General features: G+C 47.2%; 1 protein-coding gene across 1 annotated transcript in view; it reads left to right on the top strand.

The window, feature by feature from the left end:
* The first annotated feature begins 20,330 nt into the window (after window positions 1–20,330).
* LOC142313032 (uncharacterized) overlaps window positions 20,331–20,478 on the top strand; it is a 38,750-nt gene continuing 38,602 nt past the window's right edge. The window contains exon 1 of the mRNA XM_075352018.1: window positions 20,331–20,337. Within this exon, the coding sequence (XP_075208133.1) occupies window positions 20,331–20,337 (7 nt within the window). The remainder of the gene's footprint in view (window positions 20,338–20,478) is intronic.

Below are 20,478 nucleotides of genomic sequence, written 5' to 3'. Positions count from 1 at the left end.
TGTTCTCCATAGAAGTTTATTCTACAATTCTGTGTCTTTATTGAGATGCAATAGATAGAACACTTTAAATGTGCCAAGAGTGTGTTCCATTGATAACCATCCTACGTTTCCTATCACTGAGCCAGTTGTTATCTGGTCTCAAAATGTATTACTAATCATTACGAAACATTTCCTTTTAATGCCACATGATGAAACCCGCTTAATCCACCTCTACCCTCGCTATTCCCAAAACCTCGCCACTCTGCCAATCCCTTCACTGGCTTCCCATCGCCCAACGACTCCAGTTCAAAACATTAACCATGACATACAAAGCCATCCACAACCTGTCTCCTCCTTACATCTGTGACCTAGTCTCTCGGTACCTACCTGCACGCAACCTCAGATCCTCACAAGATCTCCTTCTCTACTCCTCTCTTATCTCCTCTTCCCACAATCGCGTACAAGATTTCTCCCGTGCCTCCCCCATACTCTGGAACGCTCTACCTCAGCATATCAGACTCTCTCCTACCGTGGAAAGCTTCAAGAGGAACCTCAAGACCCATCTCTTCCAACAAGCCTACAACCTACAATAACCCTCAGTCCAGTACACCACTGCGCAACTAGCTCTGTCCTCACCTATTGTACCATCACCCATTCCCTGTAGACTGTGAGCCCTCGCGGGCTGGGTCCTCTCTCCTCCTGTACCAGTCTGTTTTGTACTGTTAATGATTGTTGTACGTATACCCTCTTTCACTTGTAAAGCGCCATGGAATAAATGGCGCTATAATAATAATGGAACATTTTCATAATTTGCTATATCTACAATGGGGGAACACGGCAGACACATGACTAGTAAAGGCCGAACACGAACTGTAAAGTTCATGGTTCTGTAACGGACACCTAGTGTCGTGCACAGACCATGAACATGAACTTTTCAGAGACGTCTATGTTACTGCTCGGGTTCGGCCAACCAAATAAAAAACAAGGAGGCAAAATGGAGATTAATGCAGGACAATTATACTTACCGAGTCTCTGCACGGCAGTCACACTGCTTCTAAGTTTTCTCATTACCTCTTTTGACGCCCTGGCCTATCAGGTCGTCACAGGGTATTGTGCAACCTGCCCTTCTGTGCAATATCCACCTCCTCCTTAGTTACGAGTCCCCAACTTATGGTGTTGCCAATACCAGCCAGTCAAAATCCTAGGAAAACTCTGCACCACACCCACCAGACACACCAGTGGACAGCCTGAGTGGAATAGGGTCGCCTACTTAGGGGGTTGGTAAGGGGAGGTCAGGAGTGTCAGGAGTAGTTCAGTGAAGCGTAGAAAGGGAAGGAGAGAGGAGGTCAGGAGCCGGGCTCCTTGGAAGTAACTAGGTGGCAAACGGTGGTCTGGGCCTAGTAGGAGCTGGACCCGCATTTGCAGGCGATCGTGACAAGGGGCACGGAACTGTCGAGGACAGCCGGCGGCCTTGTACCATCACCGGGCTGGGACCAGGGCACGACGGGTACGTGGACCCTAGATCAGGGAGTAGCTTCAGGCAACCTGACAATTCACCCGACGAGAACGGAGCCTTCAAGATCCGCTCTCCACCCGCTCCAAAATCTGGGTATTAGCGCAACGAGGGGGATAGGACTTTCCACAAAAACGGTCCAGAAAATCTCAAGCGTGAACCCTGAGAGTAAGCTCCCACAGTTAGCCACACTGGGGAGCGGGACTCGACTAGTTTTATTATACAGGGGCCAACTAGCAAGAGAACTGAGTGCCAAGGGAAAGGTCGCAGATCATCAGGCAACACCAGTGAGAACGGGACCCAAACTAGCTCCACTCGGCGGCAGCGGTGTCCAGAACTTTGGTTTACCAAGTTGTCGGTGTCAGCTTTATGGACTGAGTGAGTACGCAATTGACCCTTTCACCCCCAACAGCACATCCCAACACCTTCACCGGGTCCCGGGGCATCCCCCCTACCCGTGGAGGGTCGCAACACCTGGCTTCCCGCGTCATCACCCTGGGTACTCCCCAATGGCAGCGGTGGTACTCCACCTTACCACACACCACGGGTGGCGTCACGAACTTTAAATACACAATCCCCTGTAAATACCCCCTTTATTTGAGTGGCCGCACGACCCCTGGGTCCAGACGCTCCTCGAGCCGCCGCGGATCCGGATCCGATCAGCCCGGCTGCTGACGTGGGGGCGGCACACTCATGAATATTCACAGCTTCTCACCGTCCACCATCTGTGACAGCGTCTGTGATTGGTGCCATCATACTGCCAGCGTGCAAGCATCTGTTATTGATTGCTCTCACATTTGCTGTCTGGGTCCCAGATGTGAAGTGTAAAAATAAATAAATAATTGGAAAAAGTGGGGAAGAGTCCCCCATAATTTGATACCCAGCACAGATAAAACATACAGCTGGAGGCTGCAGCATTTTAATTTCCATCCAAGATAAAACACAGCTGACGACTGGTAATCTCAGGCTGGGGAGGCCCACAGTAATTGGTCCCTCCCCTGCCTAAAAATAGCAGCCCACAGCCACCCCAGATTTAGTGCATTCATTCGATGCTAATTACTCAGCTCATCCCGATCACCATGATGTGGTGGCAATCAGGGTAATATAAGGAGTTAATGACAGCTGTGATTTCTCAAAAAACCACAGCTGTCATCAAGACCGGGGTAAGTAAAAAGAAATAAACACAAAACACAGAAAAAAATCTTTTAATAACAAAAAACAAAGAATAAAAAACCCCTCTTTCTCTGATTTATTAACCCCCAAAACACACCTGCAGATATCACGTTTTTCACATCACAATATCCAATGATGATTCCTGCTCTGCTACATCCAGAGGTCGCAGTGTGCTGTCACATTAGAAAACGTGACCATTCACTGCAGCATCAGGGACACACTGACGGAGCCACAGCTGTGAGCGGTGACATCAGAGAGTTCACCTCTGATGGTTCCCACGGTACCCCAGTTGTGACCTCAGGTGAATTGACCTGAGGTGAACTCAGTGACTTCACCTCAGGTGAAGCCACTGTGGTATACTGCGCATGACGAGAAGTTCGGGCCATTCTGATCATGCGCACTGACCCTAAACCCGGCATCTGAGACGGTGAGAACGGACACAGGTACGCACGTCACCGCCGATAATGCTGGGCAATGGGCAATGAATAGCATGTTTCTCTTGGGTTTCTATAGTTTTACCTCCAGCCTTGTCCTGGGTCTCTGCAGTATCACCTTGAGCCTCATCTTGGGGCTCTGGGTCTTCAAAAGATTTCTCGCACTACAACTCTTCAGCTTCAGGTTCTTTGGAATCGTCACCAATTTCCTTTTCTGCCATGGTGCCAAACACCTCTTCGTGGTCCTCTTCTCCTTTTATCAGAGTTTTGGTGCCATTTTCACTGTTAGCCACCACAGAACTGGGTGGATCATTAGTCTGCTTGCCTTGATCTTCATGGATTTTTTCTCTACCAGCAGTCTCCAGGATTCCTTCTCCTATAGCACTCATTGGCAGACAGATCATCTGCTCTGTGCTCAGAAATGGTAGAGGACGCCAACACTGCTTCCTCGGTTGACTCCTTGCCCATGATTACATTCTGACGATTTCTGTCATTAAAATGTCTTTTTTTTAAGCTCAAATTTCTCTTGCAAGCACATTGTTGTCTGCCTTGAAATCAGATGTTGTGACTGGCAATGTGACTTCCTCAGCAAGGTAATCGACCTTCTTTGCACATTCAGAGGGTGCAGCTTGTTTCATCCCTCTGTGCCTGTTATGTCTTTGGCGTCAGGCAGAGGGTTTGCCTTTTTTGCTCAGCTCTTTACTGCAGCTTCTTTTCACTTCCTTAGAATCACATTCTAAAGTGGAGTCATTGTCTTTTCTACCAGTATCCTGGAACAATAAGTCTCCACTCAACCAGGGGACCCCCTTTTCTGGATCTATCCCATTTTTAACAGTCACACAATTTATTACCCCTTTATCACTCAGATCGCTAAGTTGGGCAAACCCACAATTCTCTCCGGTCACCCCTAACTCATGACTGTCAACCTTAGGAGGCACTAGCCCCCCCCTCATTACCCACTAACACACCAGTTGTCATGAAGGTAATAAAGTAACTGGGAACAGGGGCTTCTAAACTGGCCATCAGGCTAGGAAGCCTTAACTGTACCTTATCCAATAGGTACTTCTGAAGGTGAAAAGGTCTGGACTGCCAGCGTAGCCCTTACTCGTGTTCAGTCCTAGGTCTAAGACCTCCTCACCCCCAAACCAGGAGAGGGCCAGGACTGGAGTGGTAAATCACGCACAGATAGACTAGGGAAACCCAAAAACAAATGTGCAGCAATCACAGAGGAATAGTCAACACATACTCAGGATAAAATAAAGGAAAGAAATAAACAAGAGTCTTTCCACAGCACACCAGAATAACATACAACCCTTCACCACAAGCTGGATAACCATGCACATAGACCGCAATTGCAAAAGGTATTATTGGCATGGATGAGAAGATTCCACCATCTTTTAGGGCTCATTCAGACGACCATTCTGTTTATCCTACTTAGTTCCTGTTTTTTTGACAGGCTACTGACCGGACCATCTTTTCCATGTCTTTTCTGTAGGATCGGATGGCACACTGAAGCACTTCCATGTGCCATCAGTTCCTACAAAAAAAATACATTGGATGCTGTATGTTCGTTCTGTTATTATGGAACATGTCCTATTCTTCCATAATTACGGACTGTGACTAAATAAATGTGTGACGCCCTGGCCTATCAGGTTGTCACAGGGTATTGTGCAATCTGCCCTTCTGTGCAATATCCACCTCCTCCTTTGTTACGGGTCTCTAACTTATGGTGTTGCCAAAACCAGCTAATCAAAATCCTAGGAACACTCTGCACCACACCCACCAGACACACCAGTGGACGGCCTGAGTGGAATAGGGTCGCCCACTTGGGGGGTTGGTAAGGGGAGGTCAGGAGTGTCAGGAGTAGGCCAGTGTAGTGTTGGAAGTGAAGGAGAGAGGAGGTCAGGAGCTGGTCTCCTTGGAAGTAACTAGGAAGCATACGGTGGTCTGAGCCTAGTAGGAGCTGGACCCCCGGTTCCAGGGGATTGTGACAAGGGGCACGGCATTGTCGAGGTGCACAGCTGGCGGCCTTGTACCATCACCGGGCTGGGACCAGGGCACGACGGGGTACGTGGACCCTAGATCAGGGAGTAGCTTCAGGCAACCCGACAATTCACCCGACGAGAACGGAGACTTCAAGATCCGCTCTCCACCCACTCCAAAATCGGGGTACTAGCGCAACGAAGGGGATAGGACTTTCCAATAAAACGGTCCAGGAAATCCCAAGCGTGAACCCTGAGAGCAAGCTCCCACAGTTAGCCACACTGGGGAGCGGTACCTGACTAGTTTCAAGCTATAGGGGCCAACTAAGAAGAGAACAAGGTGCCAAGGGAAAAGTCACAGATCATCAGGCAACACCACAGGGGACGGAACCCAAACTAGCTCCCCTCGGCGGCAGCGGTGTCCAGAATTTTGGTTTACCAAGTTGTCGATGTCAGCTTCATGGACTGAGTGAGTACACAACTGACTCTTCCACCCCTCAACAGCACCTCTCAACCCCATCACGGAGTCCCGGGGCAACCCCCCTACCCGTGGAGGGTCGCAACACCTGGCTGCCCCTGTCATCACCCCCGGTTACTTCCCAATGGCAGTGGTGGAACTCCAACCTTATCACACACCATGGGTGGCGTCACGAACTGTAGATACTCCATCCCCTGTAAATATCCCCTTCATTTGAGTGACCGCACGACCCCTGGGTCCGGACGCTCCTCGAGCCACCGCAGATCCAGATCCGAGCAGCTCGGCTGCTGACGTGGGGGCGGCACACAAGTCAATGGGTCTACAAAATCCCCGGACGCCGCACGGAAGCACGTTAGTGTGACTTCCGTTGGGTTTCCCTGCAGTCTGTGTCCCGCTCCCACACCAGCCCCGCAGCTGCTCGCACTGCAGAGTGTCAGCATTTGTGCGCACAGCAGTGTCAGCAGCTGTGGGGATGACGAGCGCCGACATCAGGAGGTTAGCAAAGTTCATTATCTGCCATGATGACGTTTGCTGCACTCCTGACGTCAGCACTGACTTCCATGCCTGCCGCGTTCTCACATCAAGTATTGCGAGTGGCGCGAGACTCTGACTAGTGGTCAGCTGCTCAATATACTTCGATTGTGAATGCAGCGGACAATGGAAATCAGTGACGAGCGCTGACGTCAGGATTGCAGCGGCGTTCATCACCTAGGTAATGTACCTAGCTAACCTCCTGAAGTCACTGCTCGTCATGCCCTGCAGTGACCTGGGCTGACCTAATGATGTTCGCTCAGGCTACTGCACTGCTCTCCCAGCCAATGGGAAACATTCTGTTTTTCAATCACTGGGACAGTGAGTATGGTATGGATCGTCGTGGGACCCCCTTATTGGATTACGCCAGACCCGGATTTGTTTTGTTAGGCTTTATCTTGGCTGGTATCAAAATTGGGGGGACCGCACACCATTTTTAATTACTTATTGTACTGTACTATATAGACCCACCCACCGGCGGCTGTGATTGGTTGCAGTCGAACAGCTGTCACTCAGCGTGGGGGCGCATATGACTGCAACCAATCACAGACGCCGGTGAGCAGGGAAGCAGTGAATATGAAATGAGCCTAATAAGCGGCCGGCTTGGGAAGAACAAACAGCTGCAAGTAAGTATGTAGTGCTTGCTCCTACCCCTTTACGCCGGATTCTGTTCCCCATAGACTTTATATGGGGACCAGCATCTGGCCAGATATCCTGGACTGTATGTAACTCTCCTTCCGTTTTTTTTGTGGTCCGCAAAAAAAACGGAAGTCACACGGATCGCATACTGAACGGAACGGATGTGGTTGTCACATGGATGCCACACAGATGCATCTGTAAAAAAACAACACAATTTTTTGCGGACCCCAAAAAATGTAATGGTCGTGTGAATGTAGCCTAAAAGAGAGGCGGCGGCGACCATGATAGGTCTCCAGAAACCCATGACCCTAGCAGAAATTCTCAAGCCAGTAAAAATTAACTCCTGCACATTTCCCCCTTCTTCCACAAGCCCCAAAATAACACAAAGTCTCGGCCTTTTATAATTGACGTAGTAAGTCCGGAACTACCCAAACGTCATGGTACTCAATACCCTTGGCCGTCTCAATGACCACTTTGAACATCAGATATTCTTTAACATCCCCATGACTGCAGCTGACTTCAATCTTCCTTCCGGGTATCAGGTGGACATCGAGTATGGCCCTTACTAGGGTCACCAGGCTTCCTCAGTCTAATAGTCCAATCAACCTTTCTCGATTCAATTTCATGGAACAGACTTGATGCCCCTCATCTGATAGAGAGTCTGTACTGCACACCAGATGTGCGTAGAATGAACACCGTCGTTCACAGCTACAATCCATCTGCTCACTGAACAGGGGACATCTTGTTGCTATATGGCCTAGACCAGTGATGGCGAACCTATGGCACGCGTGCCACCAGGGGCATGCAGAGCCCATTCTGCTGGCACGCGTGCTGTCGCCTGATCCTGCCACTTTGATCTGCTGGTGCAGTCGCGCCGGCAGATCAAAGCTGTGTTGGAGCGGAGGAGACATTTCTCCTCGCTCTGACACTCCTCCTCTCCCAGGCTGCAGGTGTGTTGCCTAGGAGACGGAGGAGCGTCAGTGAGCGGCGCCGGCGTAATGAGGTCTTCTGGCCGCGTGGGAACTGAGGACGCAGCGGGGCAGCGTGTGCAGGAAGGTAAGTTGGTGGTTGCTTTTTTTTTTGTATAACTCGTGTGCGGCTGTGCCAAGGTGGCGATGGGGGGGCCAGTGCCAGCATGGGGTGGGGGAGAACACACATGCCAGCATGGGGGGGACGCACATGCCACCATGGGGTGGGAGAGGGGGAACGCACATGCCAGCATGGGGTGGGGGAGGGGGAACGCACATGCCAGCATGGGGTGGAGGAGAAACACACATGCCAGCATGGGGGAGGGATGCACATGCCAGCATGGGGTGGGGGAGGGGGAACACACATGCCAGCATGGTGTGGGGGAGAAACACACATGCCAGTATGGGGGGGGGAAACATGCATGCCAGCATGGGGGGGGGACACACATGCCAGCATGGGGGGGGATGACATGCATGCCAGGATGGGGAACAATGCATGCCAGGATGGGGAACACATACATGCCAAGATGGAGGAAACATGCATGCCAGGATGGGGAAAACATACATGCCAAGATGGAGGAAACATGCATGCCAGGATGGAGGAAACATGCATGCTAGGATGGGGAAAACATGCATGCCAGGATGGGGAAAACATACATGCCAAGATGGAGGAAACATATGCCAGGATGGAGGAAACATGCATGCCAGGATGGAGGAAACATGCATGCCAGGATGGAGGAAACATGCATGCCAGGATGGGGAAAACATGCATGCCAGGATGGGGAAATCATGCATGCCAGGATAGAGGAAACATACATGCCAGGATGGAGGAAACATGCCACGATAGGGTACATTTACCAGGAAAGGGAACATTTACCAGGAAGGGGAACATGCCAGGAAGGGGTACATACTAGGAAGGGGGACATTTACCTGGATGGGGGTACATTTACCTGGATGGGGGTAAATTAACCAGGATTGGGAACATTTACCAGGATGGAGGACATTTACCAGGAATGGGGTACATGCCGGGATGGGGGAACATTTACAAGGATGGGCAATATGTCAGGATGGAGTACATTTACCAGGATGAGGTATATTTACCAGGATGAGGTATATTTACCAGGATGGGGCCATGATGGGGACAAATATACCAGAATGTAGGAAATATATATCAGGATGGGGGACATGTTTACCAAGGAGTGGCCCAGGAAGGGGACATAACTACACAATGAAAGGGGAGCAACTCATACGTCTTTATGGGATTTCAAGATGTTCAGACTTTGAAATGTAGATGTGGATTACAGGGTGAAATATGATTGCATTCCATGCTAAAATCTCTGTCTAACATGCTGCAATTTTTTCCAGAAAGATCAACTGCTGTGTCTGGAAAGGGCAGGGGCTCAGCTTCAATGTGTTTAGGTAAGCACGCATGAGCGTGATGCCCCCTGCTGAAGAGAAGAGAAGATGGCAAAGGTAAGGTTACAATCAATTATTTACATAATAGGATTGGTTAGCACTTCGGAAAAAAAAATGGGTTTAGGGCTACAGTTTGGGCACTCGGCCTGTAAAAGGTTCGCCATGACTGGCCTAGACCGTGAAACTTCCCCCAGATTATGTCCTGATCTGAGTTCTTTGGCACTACCCCACAGCTGCACCTTTGGACTTGGGATGCTTTGCCCCTTTGGGAAATCACCTCATTTTGGATATTAATGGCTGGTTGTTCAGTTACAGGGCACACCAAATGTACATTGTTATATAAGCTGTTCATGAACTACTACTACAAACATCTTTGTGAAGGATGTATGAATCAAGCTGTATGCAATGTTATCATGGAAAAACAATTGCTTCCTTCAGCTCAGGCAATGTTCCCCAACTCGGAGGACTGTTTTTTCCAGCAGGACAATGCGCCATGCCACACAGCTAGGTCAATCTATGTGGGGATGAAGGACCACCACATCAAAACCCTGTCATGGCCAGCCCAATCTCCAGACCTGAACCCCATTGAAAACCTCTGGAATGTAATCAAGAGGAAGATGGATAGTCACAAGCTATCAAAGAACTGCTTACATTTTTGTGCCAGGAGTGGCATAAGGTCACCCAAAAGCAGTGTGAAAGATTCTTCCTGAGTTAAAACATTAGTATTGTTGTTTCTAAAGTATTATAAACTTGTTTTCTTTGCATTATTTGAGGTGTCTGAAAGCAATGCATTTTTTGTTATTATGACTATTTCTCATTTTCAAAAAATAAATACAAAATTTATTGCTTGGAAATTCGAAGATGTCAGAAGTTTATAGAATAAAATAATTTACATTTTACTCAAAAATATACCTATAAAGAGAAAATTCAGAAAAACTGAAAATTTGGAAGTGGTCTCTTAATTTATGCAAGAGTTGTATGTTCAGAGTATTATCAGATAGACAAAATTTTGTGATTTGATAAAGTGCAGTCATACAAGTATGGCCTATAATAATCCTGGCCTCTCTACGATATTTCTCCAATCCCAAAAAGAGAAGGGCTGTCTCTCAGGATAAGATTACCTCGGCCCCGATCGGGTTAGAGAGCAATTTACTTACATTCAACCAATACGTTTTAATTCTTGGACAAGACCAATAAATATGATAAATATTTGCTCTTTTGGGGCAGTTCCTCCAACAGAGGTCACTCTTAGGTGAGCTTTACACCTTGCGACATCGCTTCTGAAATATTGTCGGGGTCACGTCGTTAGTGACGCACATCCGACGCCGATAACGACATCGTAACGTGTAAAGCCTAGATGCGCCGATAAACGATCGCAAAAGCGTCGAAAATCGGTGATCTGTGTAGCGTCGGTCATTTTCATAATGTTGGGTCGACTGCAGGTATGATGTTGTTTGTCGCTCCTGCAAAAGCACACATCGCTGTGTGTAAACCCGCAGGAGCGATAAACATCTCCTTACCTGTGTCCCAACGGCAATGTGGAAGGGAAAAGGTGGGCGGGATGTTATGTCCCGCTCATCTCCGCCCTTCCACTTCTATTGGCCGGCCGATTAGTGACGTCGCGGTGAGGTCGCTGTGATGCCGAACGCACCTCCCCCTTGAAGGAGGGATAGTTCGGCAGTCACAGCGACGTCGTCGAGCAGGTATGTGCGTTTGAAGCTGCTGTAGCGATAATGTTCGCTACAGCAGCAATCATCACATATCGCATGTCCGGTGGGGGCGGGTGCTATCGCACTCGGCATCGCTAGCCGATGCTAGCGATATCGCAACGTGTAAAGTGCCCCTTAGTTTGGTTAATTTGGTTTAATCTGGCCGGGGTCATATAGTATCTTGACATTACTTTATATGCTACCTAACTATTGTTAGAGCAAAGTGAGAAGCTCTTGAGATTTTTCAAAGCTGTATACCAATTCTCTTTTGTGTAAACCCTTCCCAGAGTCTCCTCTCATTTAAGGCAGAATTTCAGCTTCTCATGTGCCTCTTCACTTTAGAGTAGGTCATATATAAATCTCAATATGGCACATTAATCCTATTAGAGATGTGTGGGCTGAGTTTAATATTAGACTTATCCTCCAACTTACCAACCTGAATTTTATCCTTCAAAGCCTGATATAACATGTAATCTTCTCGAGGAAGACCAAACCTGCTAGCTACCGCAGAATAGGGCAGTATCCTACCTTTATCTACCGAGTCACTGAGTTTCATTGGACCTGTTCCTTTCCATCTGGAGAGGTCTATTTGAGGTTCTAAATTTGCTATGTGCTCCAGGGGGAATAGGACGGGAGTTGTGTTAGTGGATGTGGAGCACCCGGCGGGGCCTGGGGGGATATTCGTCGCCTGGCCGGTGAAGGGTCAGGGAGGGATGTCACAGGTGGCCTGCCTGGTTTCGTGACCGCGAGGTGTCCACGAAAGGGATGGATGGCATGGATGAAGAGGGAGGATGAGGGTAGTAGTAGTGGATGAGCTCAAGGAGGATTATTGTCGTGACGCCACCTGCGGAACGCGGCCAGGGATTAGCCGCAGCTGCTTTCGCTGTCCTCTGGGGTGTATGGTAGTACCAGCAAAGATGGTTTCTGCTCCCTACAGGTGGAGCGGGCCCCGGGGAGGTTGACGAGGGGAGTAGTGCTGGCCATTGGCGCCAAAGCGCGGGAGGCCGGCGCCGGAAATCAAAAGGCTGAGCCAGTGGCTGCAGTTCCAGGTGTCTTTACTCACTGTTCCAGTGCAGTCCCAGAGTACCAATCACCGCTGTGGTGGGCTCCAGCCAATCCCAGTTAAGTTAGAGGTAGCCACCGGTATTTTGAAAGTGTCCTTTCTAAGAGTTGCCCCTCCAGTGGTGAGGAACCCAGGCTGAGTGTCCCATCCAAGCCTCAGACTCCATGAGAGAAGAAAAAGAAAAGTGGTGTCATGTCGCCAGAACTGAAGTCCCGGCTTGACTGACTGGTTTAGTGTCCAGGTGGCTCCTAGTTCTACCCTAAGTACAACCCGCCCCCCAGGTGGTTGTCCTAGTGATCGGGAAAGTCCCATGCCTCGTGATGGCCACCCCCCTGCTTACTTTAGTCCAGCCCCCCAGTGAGAAGGCTCCTAAGGCTACTTTCACACTTGCGTTGAACGGCATCTGTCACAATGCGTTGTGTAACGGATGTGATGGATGCCTTGCAAAAAGTGTGATAATAAAGGCCACGGATTCTAGTGAAATAACGTGTTGTGTTAAGTTTTCTTTAGCCGAGAGAGAGCCCTCATCTTCACCGCACACATCCCGACACTACAGCCCTTATCATCACCGCACACATCCCGACACTACAGCCCTCATCTTCACCGCACAGATCCCGACACTACAGCCCTCATCTTCAAGCACACATCCCGACACCGTACACATCGCCTACATCACCGCACACATCCCGACACTACAGCCCTCATCTTCACCGCACAGATCCCGACACTACAGCCCTCATCTCCAAGCACACATCCCGACACTACCACCTACATCACCGCACACATCCCGACACTACAGCCCTCATCATCACCGCACACATCTCGACACTACAGCCCTCATCATCACCACATACACCCCGACACTACAGCCCTCATCATCCCCGCACACGTCGCAACACTACAGCCCTCATCTTCAGCGCACACATACCGACACTACAGCCCTCCTCTTCAGCCCACACATCCCGACACTACAGCCCTCATCATCCCCGCACACATCCCGACACTACTGCCCTCATCATCCCCGCACTCATCCCGACACTACCGCCCTCATCTTCACCGCACACATCCCGACACTACAGCCCTCATCTTCACCGCACACATCCCGACACTACAGCCCTCACCATCCCCGCACACATCCCGACACTACAGCCCTCATCATCCCCGCACACATCCCGACACTACAGCCCTCATATTCACCGCACACACCCCAACACTACCGCCTACATCACCGCACACATCCCGACACAACAGCCCTCATCATCACAGCACACATCCCGACACTACCGCCCACATCATCACCGCACACATCCCGACACTACAGCCCTCATCATTCCCGCACACATCCCGGCACTACAGCCCTCATCTTCGCCGCACACATCCCGACATTACCGCCCACATCATCACCGCACACACCCCGGCATTACCGCCTACATCACCGCACACGCAGGCACTACAGTGCCTGTTCTACTGCTGCTCCTGTCAGCTTCATGTAGCAGAGCTGGATGCGTCGCGGGACCTCGTGTGGATTATGCCGGACCTGGAGGTGTATTTGGAGATTTTAATAAAGTGGTAAAAGAGGGTGTTCTTTTTGTCTTTTATTCCAAATAAAGTATTTTTTCGGGTGTACGTGTTTATTTACTTTCACTTACAGGTTAATCATGGAATGTGTGCTGCCATTAACTCCTTATTACCCCGATTGCCACCGCACCAGGGCAATTCGGGATGAGCCGGGTAGAGTCCCGGGACTGTCGCATCTAATGGATGCAGCAATTCCGGGTGGCTGCTGGCTGATATTTTTAGGCTGGGGGGCTCCCTATAACGTCGGGCTCCCCATCCTGAGAATACCAGCCTTCAGCCGTGTGGCTTTACCCTGACTGGTATCAAAATTGGGGGGGCTGCACACCGTTTTTTTTTAAATTATTTATTTATTGTACTGCACGATATAGACCCGCCCACCGGTGGCTGTGATTGGTTGCAGTGAGACAGCTGTCACTCAGCGTGGGGGCTAGTCTGACTGCAACCAATTGTAGGCGCCGGTGGGTGGGGGAAGCAGTGAATATGAGATTGAATAATGGGCGGCCGGCATTTTCAAAAGAGAAAAAGCCGCCGGAGGTTTGTGACAACTGTGCAGCGTAATCGGTGAGTATGAGAGAGGGGTGGAGAGGTGGGAGAGAGACCAGGAGTGATTTTAAACTATTTTGATCGTTCTGCTGGACATGCTGAGCATGCGCAGTAGAACGTGACGAAATCCGTCAGTGGATTCCGCCGCTTAGCGCATAGCGGCGGAAACCGCCGCCATAGACAATCATTAGACACCGTGGCGGATTCCAATGGAATCCGTCAAGGTGCGCCATTTTAACGACACAAAAATCATTACATGCAGCGTTCCTTCCACCCGACGCAGCATCAAAATAACGACTCTGCGTCGTGCAGCGGATGCAACACAAGACCATCCGTTGCTATCCGTAGCTAATAGAAGTCTATGAGGAATATAACGGTTTCCTGCAACGGTTACCGTAATTCCTCAAGGCTGCGGATAGCACCGGAAGCCGTCCAACGCAAGTGTGAAAGTAGTCTTAGCTGTATGAAAAGTGTAAATGTGAAAACACCGGTGATTAACCCCCTCCTTACCAGAGATGAATACTGCAGCTTAAATGAGTTGCAGTACCCTGTGGCGACTGAAGCCTCAGGGGCGCCACAGATGCACCACATTTAGATTTTAATAGATATTTCCAAGCTATAATGGTATTATATATAATTGGTAACTTGGGTATAGTACTTCTAGGATGGATGCTAGTGTTCAAACCATGAGCTAATAAAGGAGTTGTTTTCATTTGAGATCTCTCCAGTTCTGCCTAATGATTGTCATTGTTATATTTCAGACATTCTCATGAGCTCCAAATAAGGAATGCCATTCTATAATTATCTAAATCTGGGAGGCCCATACCCACTTTCAGTCTGGCCTTTGTCATTATTCAGTGGTTTACCCTTGGTCTGCTTTTCCAAATGAAATTTGAAAGTTGTTTTTTTAATCTAAGTAACAATGTCTCAGGGAAATGGAGTGGCATTGTCTTGAACAAATAGCAGATCTTTGGAAGGATCCTTAATTTATACAGTCCCTGACAGAAGTTCTGTCGCTTATCCATGTTATGTAAATAAAAGCTTATAACCTGACTTTAAATTCATCCATTGGTTTTATAAATTACTCTTTTGAAAGCTGAAACCCTCCCTAATTTGGTTTAGGTTATGAAAATAAAGTTGCTGAAATAATGATCATTTAATGAACACAGAAAGGTCAGATTTTGGCAAGACAAAAGTTTTGTCGCCCACAGAAATTAATGTCAAATTCAAATAAATAATTAACTTCTAATACAAAGATACAGTGCCTACAAGTAGTATTCAACCCCCTGGAGATTTAGCAGGTTTACACATTCGGAATTAACTTGGCATTGTGACATTTGGACTGTAGATCAGCCTGGAAGTGTGAAATGCACTGCAGCAAAAAAGAATGTTATTTATTTCTTTTTTTATTTTTTTTTTAAATTGTGAAAAGTTTATTCAGAGGGTCATTTATTATTCAACCCCTCAAACCACAAGAATTCTGTTTGGCTCCCCTAAAGTATTAAGAAGTATTTCAGGCACAAAGAACAATGAGCTTCACATGTTTGGATTAATTATCTCTTTTTCCAGCCTTTTCTGACTAATTAAGACCCTCCCAAAACTTGTGAACAGCACTCATACTTGGTCAACATGGGAAAGACAAAGGAGCATTCCAAGGCCATCAGAGACAAGATCGTGGAGGGTCACAAGGCTGGCAAGGGGTACAAAACGCTTTCCAAGGAGTTGGGCCTACCTGTCTCCACTGTTGGGAGCATCATCCAGAAGTGGAAGGCTTATGGAACTACTGTTAGCCTTCCACGGCCTGGACAGCCTTTGAAAGTTTCCACCCGTGCCGAGGCCAGGCTTGTCCGAAAAGTCAAGGCTAACCCAAGGACAACAAGGAAGGAGCTCCGGGAAGATCTCATGGCATTGGGGACATTGGTTTCAGTCAATACCATAAGTAATGTACTCCACCGCAATGGTCTCCGTTCCAGACGAGCCCGTAAGGTACCTTTACTTTCAAAGCGTCATGTCCAGGCTCGCCTACAGTTTGCTCATGATCACTTTGAGGACTCTGAGACAGACTGGTTCAAGGTTCTCTGGTCTGATGAGACCAAGATCGAGATCTTTGGTGCCAACCACACACGTGACGTTTGGAGACTGGATGGCACTGCATACGACCCCAAGAATACCATCCCTACAGTCAAGCATGGTGGTGGCTGCATCATGCTGTGGGGCTGTTTCTCAGCCAAGGGGCCTGGCCATCTGGTCCGCATCCATGGGAAGATGGATAGCACGGCCTACCTGGAGATTTTGGCCAAGAACCTCCGCTCCTCCATCAAGGATCTTAAGATGGGTCGTTATTTCATCTTCCAACAAGACGACGACCCAAAGCACACAGCCAAGAAAACCAAGGCCTGGTTCAAGAGGTAAAAAAATCAAGGTGTTGCAGTGGCCTAGTCAGTCTCCTGACCTTAACCCAATTGAAAACTTGTGGAAGGAGCTCAAGATTAAAGTCCACATGAGACACCCAAAGAACCTAGATAACTTCGAGAAGATCTGCATGGAGGAGTGGGCCAAGATAACTCCAGAGACCTGTGCCGGCCTGATCAGGTCTTATAAAAGACGATTATTAGCTGTAATTGCAAACAAGGGTTATTCCACAAAATATTAAACCTAGGGGTTGAATAATAATTGACCCACACTTTTATGTTGAAAATGTATTAAAATTTAACTGAGCAACATAACTTGTTGGTTTGTAAGATTTATGCATCTGTTAATAAATCCTGCTCTTGTTTGAAGTTTGCAGGCTCTAACTTACAGTTAGGTCCAGAAATATTTGGACAGTGACACAAGTTTTGTTATTTTAGCTGTTTACAAAAACATGTTCAGAAATACAATTATATAAATAATATGGGCTGAAAGTGCACACTCCCAGCTGTAATATGAGAGTTTTCACATCCAAATCGGAGAAAGGGTTTAGGAATCATAGCTCTGTAATGCATAGCCTCCTCTTTTTCAAGGGATCAAAAGTAATTGGACAAGGGACTCTAAGGGCTGCAATTAACTCTGAAGGCGTCTCCCTCGTTAACCTGTAATCAATGAAGTAGTTAAAAGGTCTGGGGTTGATTACAGGTGTGTGGTTTTGCATTTGGAAGCTGTTGCTGTGACCAGACAACATGCGGTCTAAGGAACTCTCAATTGAGGTGAAGCAGAACATTCTGAGGCTGAAAAAAAAGAAAAAATCCATCAAAGAGATAGCAGACATGCTTGGAGTAGCAAAATCAACAGTCGGGTACATTCTGAGAAAAAAGGAATTGACTGGTGAGCTTGGGAACTCAAAAAGGCCTGGGCGTCCACGGATGACAACAGTGGTGGATGATCGCCGCATACTTTCTTTGGTGAAGAAGAACCCGTTCACAACATCAACTGAAGTCCAGAACACTCTCAGTGAAGTAGGTGTATCTGTCTCTAAGTCAACTGTAAAGAGAAGACTCCATGAAAGTAAATACAAAGGGTTCACATCTAGATGCAAACCATTCATCAATTCCAAAAATAGACAGGCCAGAGTTAAATTTGCTGAAAAACACCTCATGAAGCCAGCTCAGTTCTGGAAAAGTATTCTATGGACAGATGAGACAAAGATCAACCTGTACCAGAATGCTGGGAAGAAAAAAGTATGGAGAAGAAAGGGAACGGCACATGATCCAAGGCACACCACATCCTCTGTAAAACATGGTGGAGGCAACGTGATGGCATGGGCATGCATGGCTTTCAATGGCACTGGATCACTTGTGTTTATTGTTGACATAACAGCAGACAAGAGTAGCCGGATGAATTCTGAAGTGTACCGGGATATACTTTCAGCCCAGATTCAGCCAAATGCTGCAAAGTTGATCGGACGGCGCTTCATAGTACAGATGGACAATGACCCCAAGCATACAGCCAAAGCTACCCAGGAGTTCATGAGTGCAAAAAAGTGGAACATTCTACAATGGCCAAGTCAATCACCAGATCTTAACCCAATTGAGCATGCATTTCACTTGCTCAAATCCAGACTTAAGACGGAAAGACCCACAAACAAGCAAGACCTGAAGGCTGCGGCTGTAAAGGCCTGGCAAAGCATTAAGAAGGAGGAAACCCAGCGTTTGGTGATGTCCATGGGTTCCAGACTTAAGGCAGTGATTGCCTCCAAAGGATTCGCAACAAAATATTGAAAATAAAAATATTTTGTTTGGGTTTGGTTTATTTGTCCAATTACTTTTGACCTCCTAAAATGTGGAGTGTTTGTAAAGAAATGTGTACAATTCCTACAATTTCTATCAGATATTTTTGTTCAAACCTTCAAATTAAACGTTACAATCTGCACTTGAATTCTGTTGTAGAGGTTTCATTTCAAATCCAATGTGGTGGCATGCAGAGCCCAACTCGCGAAAATTGTGTCACTGTCCAAATATTTCTGGACCTAACTGTATTTGCATCTTATCAAACCTGCTAAATCTGCAGGGGGTTGAATACTACTTGCAGGCACTGTATGTTGCATAACATTGGTGAATGAAGTTATGGTGATATTAGAGCCATATTTAATATTTTGTGTGACTTCCATGAGCTTGAAGGACTGCATCCATGTGGTTCAACGATTCATACAATTTATTGATGAAGTCATCAGGAATAGCAAAGAATGCTGTCTTACATGCCTTCTAGAGTTCATCTAGATTCTTTGGTTTTGTCTTCCAAGCTTCCTCTTTCATCCTAGCCCAAACGTGCTCAATGATGCTCATGTCTGGTGACTGGGCTGGCTAGTCCTTGAGCACTTTGATCTTCTTTGCCAGGAGGAACTTTGTTGTAGAGATGGATGTATGAGATGGAGCACCATCCTGCTGCAGAATTTGACCCCTTTTATGATTGGGAATGTAAGAGGTAGCTAATACTTATTGATATTTTAGGCTATTGATATTGCCTTCCACCTTTCAAATGTTTTGCACACCCCCATACTGAATGTAACCCTAGACCATAATCTTTCCACCACCAAACTTAACTGTTTTCTGGGTGTATTTTGGATCCATACGGGCTCCAGTAGGTCTCCTGCAGTATTTGCAGCAGCTGTGGTGTAATTCAACTGAAGATTCATCAGAGAAATCCACCTTCTGCCACTTTTCCAGCGTCAATCTGTTTAGCAGGCTGTGGGACTTTTAATTGCCTTTTGTTTAGTGCTGGCTTCTGGGCACTGATTCGACCGTGGAGGCCATTTCGAGACAGAATCCTACAAACTGTTCTAGTTGACACAGGGACTTGAGGTCACCAGGCCTGTTGGAGCTCTGCTGCAGTGGATGAGGGGCTGGCTTTGGATTTTCTAACAAACAAATGTTCCTCCTGAGCAGTTGTCTTGCGCGGTCTGCTGGACCTGGGCTTGTCAAAAACATCTCCAGTCTCTTCAAATCTTTTTTTAATTCTTTGTACTTGACGCTGAGACACATTAAAGTTGCCAGCCACCTCTGCAGTGGATCTGTTCTTCAGCCTCTTGATAATCAAGGCTTTGGTCGCAGGGTGGATTTTTGGCATGTTGTCAGAGATCAAGTTGCAGTTCAAGTGAAGGTCTGGGGTGCTGGGTTTCTTTTTATACACACCCACTAATTAACCGATCATTTAGTGAGCACAGGTGAGGATGTAAACTAGGATTGGGTGCATTATATGACAATGCAACAAAACTTTTGTCTTGCCAAAATCTGACCTTTCTGTGTTCATTAAATAAATGATCAATATTTCAGCTTTGCAGCAACTTTATTTTCATAACCTAAACCAAATTTGGAAGGGTGTCAGCTTTCAAAAGAGTAATTTATAAAACCAATGGATGAATTTAAAGTCAGGTTATAAGCTTTTATTTACATAACTTGGAAAAGCGACAGAACTTCTGTCAGGGAATGTAATTCTACCCAGCCACGAAGTTTCTATAGAGTTGAAATTTGTTATGTCTAGGGTAATTTTTGCAATAAGGGAGTTCAGATTATGTTTCGCTATTCTGTTTGGATCTTGTAAGAGATCAATTTCGAGGTATGTAATTTTTTTGCTGTCCCATAAAATTGGGACTTCTGTTTTGAGAATATTTACAGTATGTCTGAGGGGGGAGTGTTCATAGTCTGTACTCGTGATTTATTGATGTTAATCCTATAGTAGGAAACTCTACTGTACTCCTGCAGAGTTTGTTTTAGAGGGATAATGTTATTATTAGGGTCTGTAATGGTAAGGATAACATAATCAGCAAATAGGTGGATTTTATGGTGGGTGGAATTAATTTTCATAGCTTTGATGGAATAGTTTGATCTGATTAATTCTGCTAACGGCTCCATGGAGAGTATGAAAATAGATGAGGATATGGGGCAACCTTGTCTGGTGCCATTTGTAAGTCAAAAAGGACGAGAAAAGTAATTATTGGTATAAACTCTGGCAGAGAGGGTAGAGTATAAGGCCCTGACTCCGGCCAAAATTGGGCCAC

This window comes from Anomaloglossus baeobatrachus, chromosome 5, assembly GCF_048569485.1.
Source record: "Anomaloglossus baeobatrachus isolate aAnoBae1 chromosome 5, aAnoBae1.hap1, whole genome shotgun sequence".
NCBI classification, from domain to species: Eukaryota; Metazoa; Chordata; class Amphibia; order Anura; family Aromobatidae; genus Anomaloglossus; species Anomaloglossus baeobatrachus.
The sequence above is the reverse complement of the archived record's forward strand: the minus strand, read 5'-3'. Positions and strand labels throughout refer to the sequence as shown.